Source organism: Carcharodon carcharias, chromosome 5 (assembly GCF_017639515.1).
Source record: "Carcharodon carcharias isolate sCarCar2 chromosome 5, sCarCar2.pri, whole genome shotgun sequence".
Lineage (NCBI taxonomy): Eukaryota > Metazoa > Chordata > Chondrichthyes > Lamniformes > Lamnidae > Carcharodon > Carcharodon carcharias.
In genome coordinates this window covers 129,404,279-129,424,829 of record NC_054471.1, presented here as the reverse complement: position 1 = coordinate 129,424,829, position 20,551 = coordinate 129,404,279, and the positions used below count along the sequence as shown (strand labels likewise).

General features: G+C 40.9%; 1 protein-coding gene across 2 annotated transcripts; it reads left to right on the top strand.

Annotated features, from left to right (window-relative positions):
* Window positions 1-980: 980 nt before the first annotated feature.
* On the top strand, window positions 981-17,967 carry gja1b (gap junction protein alpha 1b). 2 transcript variants are annotated; one of them, XM_041187964.1, is made up of 3 exons: window positions 981-1,062; window positions 3,982-4,276; window positions 14,700-17,967. In XM_041187964.1, the coding sequence occupies exon 3, from the start codon at window positions 14,711-14,713 to the stop codon at window positions 15,857-15,859; it is 1,149 nt and encodes a 382-aa protein (XP_041043898.1). In that variant the 5' UTR covers window positions 981-1,062; window positions 3,982-4,276; window positions 14,700-14,710; the 3' UTR covers window positions 15,860-17,967. The 2 variants fall into 2 exon arrangements, with proteins under 2 accessions (XP_041043898.1, XP_041043899.1); XM_041187965.1 differs by lacking the exons at window positions 981-1,062; window positions 3,982-4,276 and adding an exon at window positions 8,503-8,545.
* Window positions 17,968-20,551: the final 2,584 nt, after the last annotated feature.

The window sequence follows — 20,551 nt, the reverse complement described above, 5'->3', positions numbered from 1 at the left end:
TGAGTCGATGTTGAGGACTCCAAAGGAAACTCCCTCCCAACTGTATACCACTATGCCACCACCTCTGCTGGGTCTGAACTGTTGGTGAGACAGGACATACCCAGGGATTGGTAATGGTGGTGTCTGGGACATTATCTGTAAGATGTGATTCCATGAGGATGGCTGTCAGGCTGTTGCTTGACTAGTCTGTGAGCCAGCTCTCCCAGTTATGGCACTAGCGCCCAGACGTTCTAAGGAGGACTTTGCATGGTTGACAGGGCTGAGATTGCCATTGTCGTTTCTAGTGCCTAGATTGATCTGTCTGATTTCATTCCTTTTTTTGAGGCTTTGATGTGATTTGTTACAACTGAGTTTCTTGCTAGGTCATTTCAGAGGGCATTTAAGGACCAACTGCAGGTCTGGGGTCACATGTAGACCAGGTAAGGGTAATGAACCTGATAGGTTTTTACAACAATTGACAAAGACAATGGTTTCATGGTCATCATTAGACTTCTAATTCCAGACTTTTATTGAATTCAAATTTCACCAACTGCCGTGGTGTGATTTGAACCTGGGTCCCCATAGAATTACCCCGGGTCTCTGGATTACTAGCTCACCAACAATACCACTACACAATCGCCACATACTCTCAACGTAATAGTTACCACATCCAATGGTCCAACTCTAAACTTATCTGATTCATCACACGAACAAGATGCATCAGGGAGACAATGGAAATCTACCAATACCACACAGTCTCCCTAGAGAGTGGCCTTCTCATCAGTAACATCTGGCTGCCCTAACTCAAGAAATACACCTACCATCCATTCTGCATAATCAACCAAACAGCAGCAAGAATGTTGACATATACTGACCAATCACCAACAGGTGTGCTAAGACAAACTGACCTATTACAAACACAATAGGCTGACCAATCAGCTGTAAGATCCCACCCATATTACCATCCTCCACTACTGTATATATAACTACCTCTTTTATCTGTTTTAGTCATTACCAATGGTGGGTAATGTATGCTGCCTGAAACATTGAGACCTATCACTTCTTCCAAGGAGCCTTTTTAAGGTAGCAACTGCTCTTTTCAGAGCAAAACTTTACATGGACTAACTGTAAATTTGTCTTCCTTAGTGTTATTGCTCTTACTATGAAAATATTCAAACAACTTTTATGTTTTTCTTCTAACTGGCAGACATGAAGTTTCTCACTCCCTGTATGTTTGCTTTGAAACTGTTACTTTTTGCTTCTATAACAGTTGCACTCGTCTGCAAGGTATTGGCAGGACTGAAAAATGTTAATGATGGGGGTAGGCTGGGTTTGCTTTCTTTGGAACAGGGAACGTTAAGGATTGATTTAACTGAGCTATAGAAAATTATTGAAGTGCCTAGGTAGAGTGCATAGCAAGAATATATTTCCATTGGTAGCCATGTTAATAACCATGGGCATAGATTTAAAATAACTGGTAGAAGAAATAGAGAGGAATTTTTCACCCAGATTATGGTGGGATTTGTGAACTAAAGTGGTGGTAAGAAGCAGAAACCCTAATTGTATTTAAAAAAAAACCACTTGGTCATGGGCATTGGTTAACCTTCAGGATTAAGGAATGAGAGCTGGAAGGTGGGATTAAGCTGGATTGCTCTTTTCAGCTAACACAGCACAATGGGCTGAATGTCTTCTGTGCTTAAATCTTTGTTTCTATGACTGGAATTTTCTGCCTTTGGGAGTGAGCTGGCAAGTGAGGGGGTGGGGGGAAATAAATCGGGTGGCATGGTTAGGGGGTCATGCCAGTTGGCTACCTGCCTTTGCTGCAGTTTTCCCAGTGGTGGGTTAGGTGATGGATGGCCTGCCTGCCCTTGAGCCAATTGAAACTTTTAAGCTGCCAATTTGATTGGTGCTATAGTTCTGCGCGTATATAATTATATCCATGTGTGGATCTAAAAGTGTATTAAATATAGTGTAGGGAGGGCTCGTCACACCTGTTACGGACTGCACTCATGTGGACATAGGGGTCCATCTTAATGTTGGATGGCTACATAAAGGCTAGGATAACTGCTTGTCATTGAAGTATTCAGAATTATTTTTAAAGTTGACTTCAGCCCTAATCAATTTAGCAGCGCAGGACTTCTCTTAAAAGCTGACTTACTTCGTACATAGTCTGCCTCGTGGCTAAAGTTATGGACATCCCTTCATATTTTCGGTTTTACTTCGCCAAGTGTAACAATGTTGTTCCATATTAAGACCATGTAGGGAAAAAGCTACGACTTTGTAAAGGAAATCTTTTAGATCCAGAGCTAAATCAGTCTTGCACCAGCGGGCTGGAAATGCTGAGACTACAAGACGAGATTTTAAACCCACAGTTTTTATACGAGAGGGCGCAATAACACCACATTTTGAGACTGTCCATTTCAATGCCCGAATATTGCTGCGTAAACCACTTGATGTTTATTCCAGGCAATCTTCGTAAGCAAGGAAACGAAATCCATTACCGAGGCTGGTTACGTTTTCGGAAAGGTGGATAAATGTTTCCTACGCGGTCAATATGATCAGAGCACTTGATAAGTGACCAGATTATTGCCCTGGAATATAATGAAATGGATAATTTCATGCGAGTTTAGTGATCAATGTCGTTCCCTTCTCCAGCAGATAATATTCCAACTCTGCTTTTCACTAATCCAAAGGGCCATTAAAAGGACTTTGGCATACACTCAGTGTGGGAATAGCATTGAATGAAAACTAGTAATTGCCAAGTTTTAAAATTTCTTTATCTTCATTGGGATTTAATACATATTTACTTCCCTCCACATTGTGGATGGAATCAGCCCCCCACAAGTGAATATGTAGGGGAAATCCTTCTGATCGCTATGGCAACTTTACAAAAATGTCCTTTTTAGAATGTATTTACCATGAGCATCGCACCAAGAGGCCAGAGTAATTCTTTCCCATTAGGAGTTAGAACTTTGCCTTTTAAGATTCAGTTGCATCTTGTGATTGTTATCACTAACGACACGAATCTTAAATAACTCTTTTAACTATTTGGATGCCGAATCTTGAAGAATTCCTGTTTTTCTGTTTTTCTTGTTGCTACCGTAGTTTACTTGCTATAGGGGAATCAAAAACGTCACACAAGCACACATTTAAAATGTGAAATGGGCAATGGCTTCATTTGGTATTTTATTGCTCTTTAAAGTTGATGAGATCTTAACACATAGGAATACTCAAATCATCTTGTGACCTTCCAGAATGTAAGTGAAACGTTTGTATCCTTTTGTAAAACTCTTGACAAGTCAAAAAATGTTCTGACCATAAAGTTTAGTTTACGTCGATGAGATCGAATGGGTTATTTTTTATGTTCCCTTTGAATTTGTTTTCCCTGTAGACTCTATCTGCTCTTGTATATATCTTTTTTTTTAGCGGGATTCTGGCCTGGATAATACCAACAAACCGTTCCATCCACATTTATATTCCCGACAGCAAATGATTAAGCCAATGATAAATCCTTGAGGGATTCCGCTTGTATATTGAACTACTGCACAATTGGATTGCCACAATATTGGATCAACGATCCATTCAATCTAAATGTCTCTAAGTATCTTCATGCTTTTATTGGAAGTCACTAGTGACTTGTATCCTCGGTAAGAGTTTCGTTCGTGGAGTCAACAAATTCGTGCATCAAAACGATTAATTTATTATAAGAAAAACACTGCACATGCCGAAAATCTGAAATAAAATCAGAAATTGGTGGAAAACACTAAACATATCTACCAGGTCTCCGTGTATTATATTGCAAATTTCTAAATCGCTTGATGAGATATAAGAGGAAATAGCCCACGTGTACTTTGTTTTAAATTTGTTTGACGTAAATATTGTGTTAATGTAAAAAGACTGAATCGCAGCATTAACGTTTAGAAACATGCTTAGCAGCTTCCATGATCACATTGTGGCATGTACTGGTAACAACTTTCATACATAAAAATTCTGTGTTTCCAGCTGAGATAGACGGACCGTACAGCCGGAGGCTGCCAGAGCCAATTCTGGGACGAGCTTAGGTAAAGTGGCAAGCTGAAACCCTGAAAGTTTGAGAGTTCATCAGAGGCCGTGACGTAAGAGTCAGATGACTCTTAAAAACTTTTTTTGAGCTAAAAGAGCTTTAAATCGACCAGCAGTGATTGTACAGGCTGGAGAAAGGTTCCTCTTTCACCTAGAAGTGGAGCAACACTCGGCTGATAAGTTTTACTCCCTCCGATCTGACCAAGTCCACGGTTTCTACCAAGACTTTTTGCTGGTAAGTCAGAAAAACTTGTTTCAGCACCCCCTCCCCCCAGAAAAGCATGTTGTAGGAGTTCAGCTCCTACAACTGTCGATTTGAACTGTGGATTATTCGGACTGTTGAAAGTAACACTTTCTCGTCCACGTACCATGTTTTTAAAGTGATACCGTCCTTCCTAATAGAGATTTATAGTTTCAAAGCTGCTCTGCACAACAGATATTAGAGAAATGCACCCCAGCTATACAAGAGGGATCTCTACTAATATGCGCAGAGAAACAATTCAGAGGATTAACCTTCCCAACCGTGAATTTGCAAAACTTCCTGTGCTCACTTATCCCAAACTCGAACTCTGCGTTTGAGAGCAGTTGAAAGGGACGGATATTACTGTTCTTTGTATTTAGTGAGCCAGTGCCTATCATTTTCAGCATTCAGCCCGATGTTGCAGCATCTTTGCGTGAACTGATCGTTTTTAAGTCAGTATGAATTCGCTTAACTCTCATATGTAAACTTTGAAAACGCAGCTTTCTCGTCTTAAACTTCTGCGCTAACCAACCGCTTTAGTTTGAAATAGCTAGCGGCCTTATTTATACGATCAGCCCCACAACCTCATGCAAAAGCAAACCTCGGTCAGACGAAGTGTTTGCAGTTTTCGCACTGAAGTGAAACTTGTCCGGATTCTCGGGAGAGGCGGGCGGCGGGTGCAGGATGCTGAGCCATCTCAGTGAAAAAAACTTACATTTTCATTGTGTGCTGATGAAGTCCTAGCTATATTAGTAAATTCACAAGGAATAAACCAATATTCAAATTAGTTAAGTGATTAAGTACTTATTGTAATACCTGCGTATTAATTAAAAAAGGCGCAGCAGGAATACAGACTACATTATGAACAGTAGTGCCTTGCAGGGCATGTATGAGTTAATGTTAATGAAGGGGTTAGTAACGAGCCGGCGCAGACTTCACTTCAGAATCCAACATAGACTCAAACAGATGTGCAGAGGAGTGAAAGGGTGAGCTGTAGAAAATAAAACTCCTCAATTTGAAAAATATACCAAAGTGACCCCGTGTACTTTTGACATGAAATCAAAAGATGTTATCCTTTAAAATAATAAGTGTTTTCCTTGGAAAACACTTAATAATAATGTGTATGTTGATAAATTATTTGTACAAATATTACATTCTGATATTGGGCATTCGTTCATCAAATACTATTGATATTCGGTTTTAATTACAACACTCAATTTATATTTGCATCATTTCACATCAGGGGCATTTGAATATCAAATAAACAAAAAGGGACTTTCAGATTGATACAGAAGTGTACTGAAAATGGCATACATTGTAAATGGGGCATGGTTGCTTGTTGGAGAGGGCATGACATGGTAATTACTGAATAAAGCAAGCAAGATTTGGTTAAGGGATTGCAGGCAGTAAACTCCGGAGCAGAAAGAACTGAGTTACAATTTTAAACCAAAGAATGCAAATATCAAAATGAAAACTGTAATTCAATCAAAAGCATTCTGATGACTCTTTAAAACAATTATTTGTATAATGGTTTTGCTTTTTTTCCCCAAGGACCTTTTTATGTACAAAGGAATGTTATTGCTCGATAAAGCTATAAGAATATAAAATTTGACTCAGGAACCAACTTTTTAACAACAACTTATCATGTGCTTTTAACATAATGAGAAGTCCCAATGCACTTCACAAGAGCTCTATAAACTAAGTGTGACACCAGGCCACATAAAGAGAGAAGCTTGGGCAAAGGGATAGCTTTCAATGAGCACCTTAAAGGAGGAAAGTGTAATGTAGGAAGAGTATTCAATAGCCTGGAGCCTCTGCAACTGAAGGCATGTCCACCATTGGTGGAGCTATTCAAATCAGGGATGCACAAGAGGCCAGAATTAACGGAGTTCAAATATCTCAGAGGATTGTTGGACTGGAGGAGATTGTAGAGAGCAAAGTCAGGGAATGCAATGAACACCATTGGTCTTAGTGTTGGTATGGGTAGGAGGTTCGAAGCTCATCTTGGGAACAAATGTGAAACCAAGATTTTGGACAGACTGATTTAATCTCCGACTGTTACCAGGGAAGGGAATGTAGTTAGGGAATGATGTTTGGAAAGGGGACTGAAACAATGGCTTCAGTCTTCACAATATACAATTGGAGAGAATTTCTGCTCATCCTGTACAGTTATTGTATAAGCAGTCGGATAATTTAGCAACAGTGGAGGAGTTGAGCAAGGCAGCAGTGAAGTAGAGCTGGGTGTCATCAGCATACAATTGAAAACTAATACTGTGCCAACTAACAACTGATGTTGCTGAAGGGCAGCATTTAGATGAGAAAATGGAAGGGGCCAAGGATAATCCTTGGGGGAACAACAGTGGCAATGGTTCAGGATCAGGAAGAAAAGCCATTACAATTGATTCATATCAGTTCCCAACTTCTAACATGTCCCCCACCGTTAAAGCTCTGGTTCACTGCCATCATATTTTAAAGCACCAACAGATATATGAAGAGTTTCCAAGTTTGCCAAATTAAGGGGGAGGAGTGTTAAGTTTTACACGTCTTTTCCTTCAGTGTTCCTGTTATAGGATGCTGAGAAATTTCCACTCAGATTGTGAAAATACAATATAATATACTGTCAATTCATATTTGAATTTGCACCCAAAAGGTTAATTGCTTAAGAAAATATATTCAATTACACGATAGACATATTGGCTGTCATGACAAATGCCTTCATCATAACCACAGACTTCCTACAGTGATTCCTTTATTTTTTCTTCTTGAATCCAACAGAATGTCGTAGTCAGTCTGACACCTTATAGTTACTGTATATGAATCGTACTTAACATGAAATCCCTACAGTAAAGAACATGCAGCAACTGCCCTTTCTGACCATAATTATCCTACACTTGAATATTACAGTTACCCAAATGACGTGATTATAAACTTCCACTAAACTTGTATTTAACTTTTGAACCTATTCTGGTTTGGAACTTCAGTAAGTATTGTAACTTCTCAAATTCAAATGGGTTTGTTTATTTCAAGTGCAAACCCATCATTCACTGTAACTCACCTAACCCTTACAGCAAGTTTGAAATCTCTTGTTAAACACCTAGAGTGTATTTGGGATAGTTTTCTGCAGCAATATATAGTGCATTTGATGCCATTTAGCCATTTCAGTTAATTAAGTATTTTTGAAATGTAGTTATTGTTGTGATGTAGGCCAGAGAACTAGCCAGTTTGCACTTGGAAAGTTTATACAAGTGCCAATGAGATATGTAATCAGATATGGGGATAATTTAAAATTTTGGTAGGAACGGAAAACTGTTTGTTGTAGACTGGGCATTTGTTTTATACACTATTTGGGACAGGGCATATAATGGGCAGCTGACCCATTAACATCAATTTTCTGCCCTGTAAATGTTGAAAATTATGCCCAGTCTGTTTTAAGGGTTTTGCCTTCGGATTAAGTGTTGATCAGGTTACTTGGACATCTCCCCTACCCTTTTGATATGCCATTATCTTTACATCCACCTGAGAGGAGAGAGAGCCTTGGTTTATTTGTACATCAGATATATGTTACCTCCTGACAGTGCAGCATTCTTTCTGTTGTACTGAAGTACCAGCCTAATTTGTACACTCGTTTCTAGAACGGAGATTGAACCCACAGCCTATGACTCAATATCAAGAGTACTAGCACTGAGTCAAGGCTGATACTTCTGCTTATATAAACCTGGGTTGAATTATTTTATGTAATTAAAAATTACTTCACTTTCAACATTGTCCTTAGTCATACTGTAGTTGTATATGTTACCAGAATTTTAGATTGAAAATTGATTCTTGTGATAGGGTTAGATTTTCTTTGATTTGGATGTTCATTACATTAATTGGACTAATGCAGATTAAAAGCTACAGCATTAACCATTTGATGTGAAAATTCCAGGTGTAGTTAGCAGAGTTGACGATATTAAAAGGTGCTCTTAATTATAATAAAATATTTTTAATCTTGTCACTTGTTCCTTATGGCTTGCTTTTGTGAAAGTAATTGGTCACTATGATCAGACAAGACCTGCTAAGCATGATTTGTATCTATTAAATTCTTGTGATTATCTCAAAATTGATACTTTCTCTATCTACAGAACAGAAACATAAAGCAGAATTTTATGGCCCTGTCATGGCAGGGGCGGGGCTGTAAAATGTGGCGAGCCATTCAAAGGTCCATTGACTTTGGCGGGACTGGAAAATCCAACTAGCAGGAGGGACCATAAAATTCTACCTATGGTACACTTTTAAAAGACCTACTCATTCTATCTTCCAAAGAATATATTTGAAAAACTTTGTTATGACCAGGTTAGGAGAGGTGAACCGACTCCTCTCTTTGTACTCCTAGGTTGGTTATAACAAGAGTTTGAATTTAAAAAGGTGATATTGCCAGTTCAACATATATACTTAGTGAGTAGCTGCTGCTTTGTCCTTCTTGGGAACTGCTCATAAATGTCAGCCTTTTGATTGAGATTGGGTGCTGATAGTCCAAGTTGCGTGGAGGCTGGGCAAGGGGAGGCAAGGTCAATGGGGAAGGGTGGAATGGAGGCTGGGCAAGGGAGGCAGGGTTCACAGGGAAGGGTGAGAGGGTGTCTGGGGAAGGAGGCCAGGCTGTCCGGAGCATGTTAGGAGTGTCCAGGGCAGGAAACCAAGCTGTCTAGGACATTTTTTAGGAGGGTAAGCATGTCACATATTACTTGGTCTTGTTTGTAGGGCGTTGGGTGGGCTTTCTGGTCAGTAGAGAGATGGGTCTAAAGGGTGAGGTTGGTGATGTCAAGAGTTTGACCTTAAGGGCTTAAATGAGGGGACTGGGAGGCAGAAGGTACAGTGACAGCAGAGGGTGTTGGATCAGGTAGAGTGGAAGTGCTAGGCTCATGGGCACGCAATGGATAGCCTCATGGGGGGTCATAGAAAGTCAAGGTACAGCTGGCCTCGACTGGGAGGGATCAGTCTCAAGAGGGGCAGGGACATGTCAATGGTTATGGGCTCAGAGGGGTGGGCAGGCATGTCCACATAAATTATAATTGGGTCCAGGGTAACTGGGGGTGGTTGAAGGATTACACGAGGGAGTGGAATGACAAAGCGGTGATTGTGGAGGATGATGTGGGGGGATCTTGGTGGTAACAGGGGGAGGGTAGAAGGTGCTTGATGCACTGGTAAATCTGATACACACCATGCTGAAGCTCTCAAGATTATTGTGCAGTTTGTAAAGCCTCTCAGGCATTCGCTGTAAGAAGAGTCTCTTTACGGTTGGGAGGAATTAATGCTTTGTTTTTTTGGGCTAAGTAAAGGGGCACCCTTTGAATTATTAATCCACTCCATGGAGAACCAGACTGAGCTGAGTTCTGCTCTCAAGGTTTCAACATCCAATAAACCAGCATTGCTCTATTCCAGCGGGGACGCAGCAAGGTCTATGTGCTGATTGGCATCTGCTGCTGTCAGAGGCAGGAAAGGAGGAAGGGAGATGGATGCCTCCAAGGGGCATGGCTGGTGGACGGCAGCAAAGTCCCGACCCCAGACCATCCTCCTGGGTAAATAGTCGTGGCTGGCAAGGCCTTATGTGGTAAGTCTTTGATGGCAATTAGGCAATGGTCTCTCTATAAAGTCTTGAGGGTAATGGAGGCAAGCTGAATAGTGTCTGAGGGAGAGCTCTTACACATGGCTGTCATTACCCTGGTAAATGCGCACACTCTCCATGCAAATTCAAGTATGAGTGGGAGGAAAGCTCATCTGTGCTCCTCCAGGATGTTCTTCACCATGAAGGGGTGGGGTGGGGAGGCCATGCCTGGGTGGATGTCAAGCACAAGGCTTAATCAGCATTGGCTTAAAGGCTCAAGAGATGGCAGTGAATGTACAAAGAAGGTGCTGACAAGATGGATCACTGCAATTTGTTCACAGATCCACTCAGGCCTAGATTATGCAGCCTCCAGGCATCCCTGCCTTTCTACTGGCTCTGGTCCAGATGAGGCAGAACTGGCACAGATTAGTCCAGGACCAAGACGAGTAATGGCCAGAACAGCAAGAGGCAGCAGAGCCTCAAGAAGTTCAGGATGCTGGTGACCAGGAGCTAGTGCGACGAGCATTGGCCCGAACTCGGGTATGTTGTAGGCAGTGCAGCTACCTGCAGATGAGTAAAAGGCACTGTTGGAGGCACCCTAGGATGTAGCGGAATGTAGCTGAATAAATATGCCAGCTTCTCCATGAAGACCTGTGTCTGCAAGGACTTGAGGCATTCCCATGCTGGTGACGTTAAAGTTCACCACAGTCCTAAACTTCTTTGGCAGTGGCTCCTTCCAGGGCTTCACAGGGGACCTATGTAGCATTTCCCAATCAGCAACATGCAAGTACATCCAGGAGGTGACAGATGCCCTCTTCAGGAGAGCGCACCTATCTGTCAAAGCCTGTTTGGCTACCTGGACCTCCAGTTACAGAATTTTGGGTTTTTCAGCAACCGCAGGATTCCCACAAGTGCAAGGGACTATTGGCTGCACAAATGTGGTGTTGAGAGCTCCGTGGCATTCATCAACAGGAAATGTTTTCACTCTTTGAATGTACAGCTGAGATGTGATCACAGAAGACAAATCCCGCTCTGTTCCCAGGGAGTTCCTAGGATTCTGACCCACTCCCAGGTGCTACAAGTATTTAAAGGGCCCCTGCAATTGCAGGGCTGGCTCCTTAGGGGAAAAAGGGATACTCCCAGAAGGCCAAGCTGATAACACCAGTTTGCTGTCCACTGGTTGCCACTGAGGAGAGGTACAATGCTGCATGTGCCTCCACAAGGGCCACCATTGAAAAGATGATAGGCCTCCTAAAGATGTGGCTTAGATGGGGCACACCAATATTCCCCACAGAGCATCCTGGATCATTGTCTGCTGCACCCTGCACAACTCCGCACCACAAAGAAGGAATGTCTTTCCAGTGCGAGAAGTGGAGGACTGAGCTGTCTCTTCTGACGATAAGGGTGGTGAAGGAGGCACTGGTGATGTTGCAGAGACACATACAGAAGCCATTGCAAGGGTATGATGCAGCAGACAGGCCTGTGACAATCTAATAACTAACAGATTGCAGACAGAGTAAGCTGCCAATACTTATCTTTTACTATTTTGTTTTGAATCCTCTGTTGGCTGGCAGGCCATGGCTCCTTATTTGTAACACACATTATAACTTACTTTCATGTACCTTGAGTTATGACAGATGAACTAACTTGCACTATTTAACATCAGCCCTGCTGGTGTCGTGATCCTTTGCGTGCTCCAAAACACAGGTCTACAGAACTCTTGCAGCAATGTGCACATCAGAACCTGCACAGCACTCTGCACTCCCACAGTCTCAGGACCTGTAAGTGGAAATAAAACTTTCCCATGCCCTTAAAAAATCTGTATGTTTGGCACATTGAAAGCAACATGATCTCTTATCTTGGCAGGGATGCACTCATGTCACCCTTACACCTGCTCCCAATGGGGAGTGGATCTTCCAGAGAGCGCTTTCAGGTGCAACCAGAAACATGACTGTACAGGGAAGATCTGCATGACTAGATCATTTGGCCCCTCAAGAAGGCTCCTCCATGCACCTTCATCAGGGAAGTTCTTGTAACTCGTCCCCAATCGCCAATCACTCTCAGTAACCTCATATCCCTTGACATTTTCATCACTCTATAAAGTATCAAAGCGACTTTGGAGTCCGCTCGATGCCAATACCTCAACTGCACTCTGGGGTCTGGAGATTCAACCACTCGCAACCCTCCAATTACAGAGAGTCCAACACACCGCAGTCCTAAGTGGCCTTAGCATTACTGAGAGACTGTGGCTGGTGCTCCTCCTTCCTGTGGGCATTCAACGGCATCTGCCTGACTCCTTGAGTGGAAGAGGCAGCAGGAGGGAGATCGAGGTGTCTCGATCTATCTTGCCTAGCCACTACTGCACTGCACCCATGGTTAGAGGGACTGAATGCAAGTCCGAGCATATTTTGGGCAGGCACTGTCTGTTCTGCTGGATCTGGGTCTCTAAGGCGGCTGCCACTCTTTCCATGGAGGCAGCCAAGCACTGCATGTTGGAGCCATGACAGCAGACAGAATGTGGACCGACTCCTCTAGCCTTTGGTCTGACCTGCGCCTGTCCTCTGGCATCTCTGCATCTCCATGTCTGTTATGGCTGAGTCCAGAGGCTCATCGTCTGCATGGGGCTGAACAGAGGCCTGGTCTCCAGCAGTCCTCTGAGTGTCAGACTTCGGCTGTCGCTTCTGCCGCCAACTGTGGACCTGGGTCAGTGATGTGCTCACCAGATTGTGACCCCGAACCTATTCTAGAACGTGCACCCACTGAGGTGAATGTCTCTGTGCTGGTGGAGGGTGCAGGTGAACGCTGTGATGGTGCAACCTCTGAGGATTCTAAGTCATTATTCTCAGAGGTGGTGGTGGAGGTGGAGCTGTTGCTGTGGGTAATCTGCCGCCTTTTCCTCTCCCTTTTCTTGCTGGTACCTGGAATGGAGAAGAGAAGGATTTAGTTGTTTGCTAAGGAGGCTCCTTTATCTAAACAATGTCTCACCCTGTCAGCGCACATGGTAATGCAGGCTGGAGGCACCCGCACTGGCATTCTGAGAGAGTCCCGTCTTACCTATGGCACAGGCATATTCCTGATCCACCCTGGCTAGTTGTGCGGACTCCTCCTTGAATGTGGTGAGGATTCTAACATCAGCAGTCCATCACCAGTCTGGCCACGCTCCCTCCGGTGGTGAGCATTTTTGTCCTGCAGACAGACAAAGATTGAGTGTCATTCCGATGTGTGCATGAGCAGTTTAGGAGCATGCATGCCCTAAGAAACATACACCTCTTTCTTTTCAAACAAGCACACTGATTATAGACAGTTAGGGAAGGGAACACATGGTTTCAGTTCTCTCTCATCCCTGTCCGTAACATGAGAGTTGAACATGTGCCTATGGAGCATTAATCCAGGCCTCTAGATTACTAGTCCAGTAACATTATCGCTATGCTACCATCTCCTTAATTGCAATATTTCAATAATATTCCAATTATTCTTCATCACTTTTCTTTTCTTAAACTTGAATATATTTGTCTTACCTTATGTTCTGTGTCTTCACAAGGTGTTTTAAAATGAACAAAAGCCTTAAAGTTTGAGTTCTTCTTACACAATTATTTTTATTGCTAAGGTTGAAACAGGATGGGTGACTGGAGTGCTCTAGGAAGACTTTGGAATAAAGCACCCATGCTAGAAAGCCTGTCTTCTGATTGTCTCAAAATCAGCTTGAAAGATACATTTCTCAGCTGATTTGCCTGTGCTCTAATGATTGTATCAAGTTAAATTCTGATCTGATTTCATAACAAACTGGGAAAAGCTGCTGCATACAAATTATTTTCTCTCAATACCAGCACACTGATTATAGCATGCTGCTAAACTTTGAACAAAACCATTTGGTGCATATTGAGCTTTATAGGAAAACTTGTTAACTATTTTCACATTATGTCTGTTTATTTATCAGAAGATATTTGATTTGATGTTAATGGATATTTTTGAAATAATAACGAAGTAGCTGTAAAGATTGAACGAGGGCCATCTTCATGAAGTGTTTTGCAAGCTCTTTCATTTGCTTTCTTTCCAGATGCTGTTTTTCTTCTTTAGTATGAAATGGCAGAAACACAAACTTACTGGATTACAGCACCATTTTAAATTACTGTCAGTTGGCTAGACATTAACCTCATTACATATACTTATCAAAGCATTATGAATATTATCCTATTATATTTTCATAATTGATTGGACACATTGAAGTATTTCAACTATTTACAGTGATGTGATTTGTAAATTATTATAGTGGGGAAGGCATACGATATTAAAAGATGTACTAAAACTACTGTCTTAAAAATAGTGGTTTACTTGATCTCATAAATAGTGGTAACCATAACTTGTTGTATTAAAACAGTTTTGTATATAAAATATTATTGATGCTAAATGGTCTTTCAGGACACAGCACTGGTGGAATAAAGGACTAGGAACACCACAAAGCTGTCAGCTTTTTTTCATGAAATGCGGGCATCACTGGCAAGGCCAGCATTTGCTGCCCATCCCTAATTGCCCTTGAACTGAGTGGCTTGCTAGGCCATTTCAGAGGGCAGTTAAGAGTCAACTAAGTTACTGTGGATTGGAGTCTCATGTAGGCTAGACCAGATAAGGATGGCAGATTTCCTTCCCTAAAGGACATTAGTGAATCAGATGGATTTTTTTCAATAATTGGTGATAGTTGCTATGGTCACCATTACTAAGCTGATAGCATTATTAAAGGAAGCACACAAAAGTAAAGTAAGCCTTGTTTTAAAATGAACAAAAGCCTTAAAGTTTGAGTTCTTCTTACACAATTGTTTTCTTATTTTTATTGCTAAGGTTGAAACAGGATGGGTGACTGGAGTGCTCTAGGAAGACTTCTGAATAAAGCACAGTCTTATTTGACTCCCGGAGGTAAAATATGGCTCTCTGTGCTTTTCATCTTTCGTCTCCTGGTCCTGGGGACTGCTGTTGAATCTGCCTGGAGTGATGAACAATCTGCGTTCGAGTGCAACACACTGCAACCAGGTTGTGAGAATGTCTGCTATGACAAATCCTTCCCTATCTCCCACATTCGACTCTGGGTCCTTCAGATTATTTTTGTCTCAACACCCACTCTGATCTACCTAGCCCATGTCTTTCTCATCTCTCATAAAGAGAAAAGAATATCTAAGAAAGAAAAATATTTAAAGATGCTCCAAGAAGATGGTGAGGATGTTGGCCTCGCCTTGAAACAGTTAGAACTAAAGAAAGTCAAATATGGTCTGGAGGAGGAAGGCAGAATTAAAATTAAAGGATCTCTTATGCATACTTATGCAGCCAGTATAATCTTTAAAATAATTTTTGAAGTGACTTTTATTTTAATTCAGTGGTGCATTTATGGTTTCAAATTCATGCTGGATGCAATTTACACTTGCGAGAGGTATCCATGCCCACACAGAGTTGACTGCTTCCTCTCGCGACCCACAGAGAAGACCGTCTTTGTCATATTTATGTTGGTGGTGTCCGTTGGTTCAGCTTTGCTGAACCTGACAGAGCTGTTCTATATTATCTTCAAAACTTTAGCAGATCGTGTTAAACAAAATAGCCATTTATTTCATGGTTCTCAAAAAATGGGCTTGAATCCTCTCAAAGACTCGTCCTCATCAAAGTATGCCTATTATAATGGGTGTTCCCCACCAACAGCTCCCATGTCCCCTCCTGGATACAAGCTTGCTACTGGGGACAGGAATATGTCCTCCTGCAGAAGCTACAATAAGCAAGCTAATGAACAGAACTGGGCAAATTACAGCACCGAACAAAACCGGATTGGTCAGGCTGGTAGCACCATTTCCAACTCCCATGCACAGGCATTTGATTTTCATGGTGAACATCCAACCATACAAAAGCTACCATCAGTAACTGAGATGCAGCCTATTGGTCTCACGGAACAGAGACCACCCAGTAGAACCAGCAGCAGAGGGAGTAGCAGGCCACGACCGGATGACCTTGAGGTCTAGCCGGTTTATTCATTCAAGACATTGCCTCATTTCTACAGTATGAATAGACACATTATTTTTTCTGGAAGTGCACCCTAGAAGTTGGTACTAAGTAGCTATGAGGTATGCTCAGCATCAACTAACAATTCAGTGGCATTTCCTCTTAAATACTACCATGCTAAGGCACAACAAATATCTTATTTTTGAGGATGTGCATTCCAGTAAAACCATTTAAGAAAAGCCCAGCTGAAAAATTTTGTAAATCCTTACAGTGAAGACGTTTTGCTGATCTTACACATTCTTTGCCACATTCTTGGATTTTGCCAAAGTATTTCTTCTAAGACCCTTTAAAATTTGACCTCCTTTAGATATGACTGAAGCCCAGTAATAACATTCCAAGATACCATCCTGTACTTTGAAGCTTTCCTCTGTTCAGAATGAAATATCTCTTTTGCAGCAATGGTTTAACACAATAAAATAATTCAATTCTGGACACACTTCAAAATAATTTGGACAAAGATTATGTTAGAGTTAAATAAAAATCAGAAACCATGGAGATTTCTTCCAATTCATATGTATCAGGCTTCTCACTTCGCATTTGGAATTATTTATCCAGTAATACACTTTTCCATGCACTTTCATATATCTCTTTACTTAGTGAATTTTTGATATTTTATCTAACTTTATATCAAATCACAAATTCAACAGAACACTTTTCCAAAACTGCCCATTTTTTTGACTTGTTTATAAATAAAAATGTGCATGGCTGAATAAAGAGGAACTTCATAGTTAATACAATTAAAATCACGATTAATTCTTTGAAGATTTTAAACAAAAGAACTTTGTAGATCAAATAAATGTTTTATAGCCTTTTAACAAAACTATCAATTTTGTTCAAACATTCTTTATTTAAAGTAGACCCTAATGAACAGTAAGCGTAAAGCATTCTGGAAAAGGGTTGCATGGTGATGATTCCTAAATATTTGTATGTTTTTGAAGAATTTGTCTGACAATGGAGCCTATCTGTGTGTTTCTTTAAATATCTGTGTAAGTTTAGCAAGTCTAGTTCCACTGTCTTAGCCTAGTAGTATGAATAATTTTGTATCCAGGGAGGATACTATGGTTTGTTTGAGAAAGGTAAGAATGATTTGTTAATTTGTGCTAAGCGATAGTAACTCGGTCCTTGGTGTGAATAAGAATTTTAAAAAAAAATTAATCATCGCTGTGATAGAGGTTGTAGTACTGTTTTAGTACTTTTGAAGTGAAGTTATCAGCAGTATGAGAAACCTATAGTCAATGTGCTTAGTGCTGGACTAATATTTAGTCAACAAGTAATAAAGGTATTCGCCAATATAGCATCACAAATATCTACATTCACCAAACCATATTATTCTGATCTTGTAAATAGCTTATCCATAATGTCACATAATCAGTTCTAAAACATCAGTTCTAAGGTTTGACTTGGCCCTCATGCATCCAAGTTTAGTTTATTACTTTAGCTATAATGGCGTTTGCACTGAAACTTTATATTTGCTTAGAATGCACAATGGCGCTGAAAGGTGTTACAAGTTGTCAAGTAGTGTGCATGTAACTATTTATTTTGAAGCAGAAGATTCATGTCTCCTTCCAATAGCTCATTCAAATAACTTAGAAAAAACTTATCCATGGTTTGATCCATTTTCAGTCGTATTTATCTTTTAAAGGCAATTATTGGAAAATCCTCAAGTTTTGTGACCATTCAGTAAATAAATGAGAAGCTTCACTAATTTGTGCTCAGAATGCCTGAGTGTGAAGTTGTTGCCTGATGCCTGTTTCGGCTGTCAGGTGCACTTCTACAGGACAATCCATAAACAGTCATCCGTGTTACTGGTAAACAGTTCTTGGCAAAAAAACTGATGTTTATCCATTAAGAAAAGCACATGAAACAGTGATGTTCTCACTTACCAGAACTGTTTTTGTAAAGTGCTGGTCAGTATTTTCTAGTTTTTCATTTAACATTCCATGTTAACTCACTGACGAGCAGCCCCACCTGTACTGAGACTTATACAATTGTTGTTACCATGCATATGAGCAATCTCCTGTTCATTAAAACCTGATAACTTAAAACAATAAAGTGACTTTTTCCTAAATGGTTGTTTGTCAGTCTTGCTTCATGACATTAATTTTAAGGATGTTAAAACCCTCAGATGTTTTAACGTGAGATTCACATCGTGTTTTTCTGCATTCCCTCCCAAATGCTATTGAGAGGTTCAAAGCCTGTTCGCATCTGCATCTCCATCTGGTTTAATGATTTCTTTTATTTTTTTGCCTCTTCTATAAATGAATTCTGGATTTTAGCCAGTAAAGCACATTGTAAGCACTTGGGGCTCATATTTTCCTCATGGGATTAGGAAAATTATGTATATTGTAGGTCTTAAGAATCCCTTATGAAGCATTATTGACAGAAATCCTCCAAGCTGTTAAAAGATGGAGGTCAAAAAGCAAAAAATATGTCAAAATAAGAAAATTAATCTTGAAGTGCTTCTTTCTTATTCCCTCATTAATGTAAATTTTTATTCGTGTTGCACTGATTATCATTTCACAAAATAAAAATATAAATCACAATCCAAAGAGGTAAGTTTTTAAACATTAAGTAATAGTCAAGATGTAAGTATAGGTTTCGTTTCATGTATTTTTGAAAAAGAATGTGTATTGGTGTAATTGCACTGCATTTTCTTAACAAGGCAGTTAGAACACAAATGATGCTGAGAGATGTTCCAAGTTGTCAAGCAATGATGCCGACGTTAATGGTGCTATGTTGAATGACTTTCATTTCAGAAAACTAACTCTCAACCTGCTGTCAGGTATGAATAGAGACATAAAGACATAGAAAATAGGAGCAGGAGTAGGCAATTCAACCTTTCGAGCCTGCTCTGCCATTCATTATGATCATGGCTGATCACCCAACTCAATAGCCTGCTCCTGCTTTCTCCCCATATCCTTTGATCCCTTTCGCCCCAAGAGCTATATCTAACTCCTTCTTGAAAACGTACAATGTTTTGGCCTCAATTACTTTCTGTGGTAGCGAATTCCACAGGCTCACCACTCTCTGGGTGAAGAAATCTTTCCTCAACTCAGTCCTACCCTGTATCCTCAGACTGTGACCCTTGTTCTGGACTGCCCCACCATTAGGAACATCCTTCCTGCATCTACCCTGTCTAGCCCTGTTAGAATTTTCTAGGTTTCTATGAGATCCCCCCGATTCTTCCGAACTCCAGTGAATATAATCCTAATTGACTGAATCTCTCCTCATATGTCAGTTCCACCATCCCAGGAATCAGTCTGGCAAACCTTCACTGCACTCCCTCTATAGCAAGAACATCCTTCCTCAGATAAGGAGACCAAAACTGCACACAATTTTCCAGGTGTGGTCTCGCCAAGGCCCTATATAATTGCAGCGAGACATCCCTGATCCTATACTCGAATCCTCTGGCTATGAAGGCCAACATACCATTTGCCTTCTTTACCGTCTGCTGCACCTGCATGATTACCTTCAGCGACTGGTGTATGAGGACAGCCAGGTCTCGTTGCACATTCCCCTCTCTCAATTTATAGCCATTAAGATAATAATCTGCCTTCCTGTTTTTGCTACCAAAGCGGATAACCTCACATTTATCCACATTATATTGCATTTGCCATGCATTTGCCCACTCACTCAGCTTGTCCAAATCACCCTGAAACATCTCTGCATCCTCCTCACAGCTCACCCTGCCACCCAGCTTTGTGTCATCTGCAAATTTGGAGATATTACATTTAGTTCCCTCATCTAAATCATTAATATATATTGCGAATAGCTGGGGTCCCAGCACAGATCCCTGCGGTACCCCATTAGTCACTGCCTGCCATTCAGAAAAAGACCCATTTATTCCTACTCTTTGTTTCCTGTCTGCCAGTTTTCTATCCATCTCAATACACTACCCCCAATCCCATGCACTTTAATTTCACACATTAATCTTTTATGTGGGACTTTGTCGAAAGCCTTCTGAAAGTCCAAATAAAGCACATCCACTGGCTCCCCCTCATCAACTCTACTAGTTACATCCTCAAAATTCCAGTAGACTTGTCAAACATGATTTCCCTTTCGAAAATCCATGCTGACTCTGTCCGATTCTGCCCCTGTTTTCCAAGTGCTTAGTTATTAAATCTTTTACAATGGACTCTAGAATTTTCCCCACTACCAACATCAGGCTGACTGGTCTATAATTACCTGTTTTCTCTCTGCCTCCCGTTTTAAATAGTGGGATTACATTAGCTACCCTCCAACCTGTAGGAACTGTTCCAGAGTCTATAGAAACTCATATATATATCATATATCAATCTATAGAATAGGTGTATCACTTCCAATAGTTTTTCATCTTTCATATGTTTCAGAAATATGATAAATATAAAATATTGCTGAAAGAAAGAGAGTTTTTGTCAAAGCTTTTTGTCTTGCACTCATCAGGACAATTTGCTTATTTTGTTCTTTGCAGACAGAACATGTACACACATTGTGCCAGTTTCAGCTAAACAAAATAAGTGAAAGCCATTTTCTGGTTCATTCCCTGGGGCAATTTCTAGACCAGAGTCAAGGTGCCTGGTTTAAATTTCAGACAATGATTGCAGTTATCTGTGAGTCACCATCAACTAGTGCATATTCCATGGAAACGCCTTTACCAATCAGAGTCCACTTGC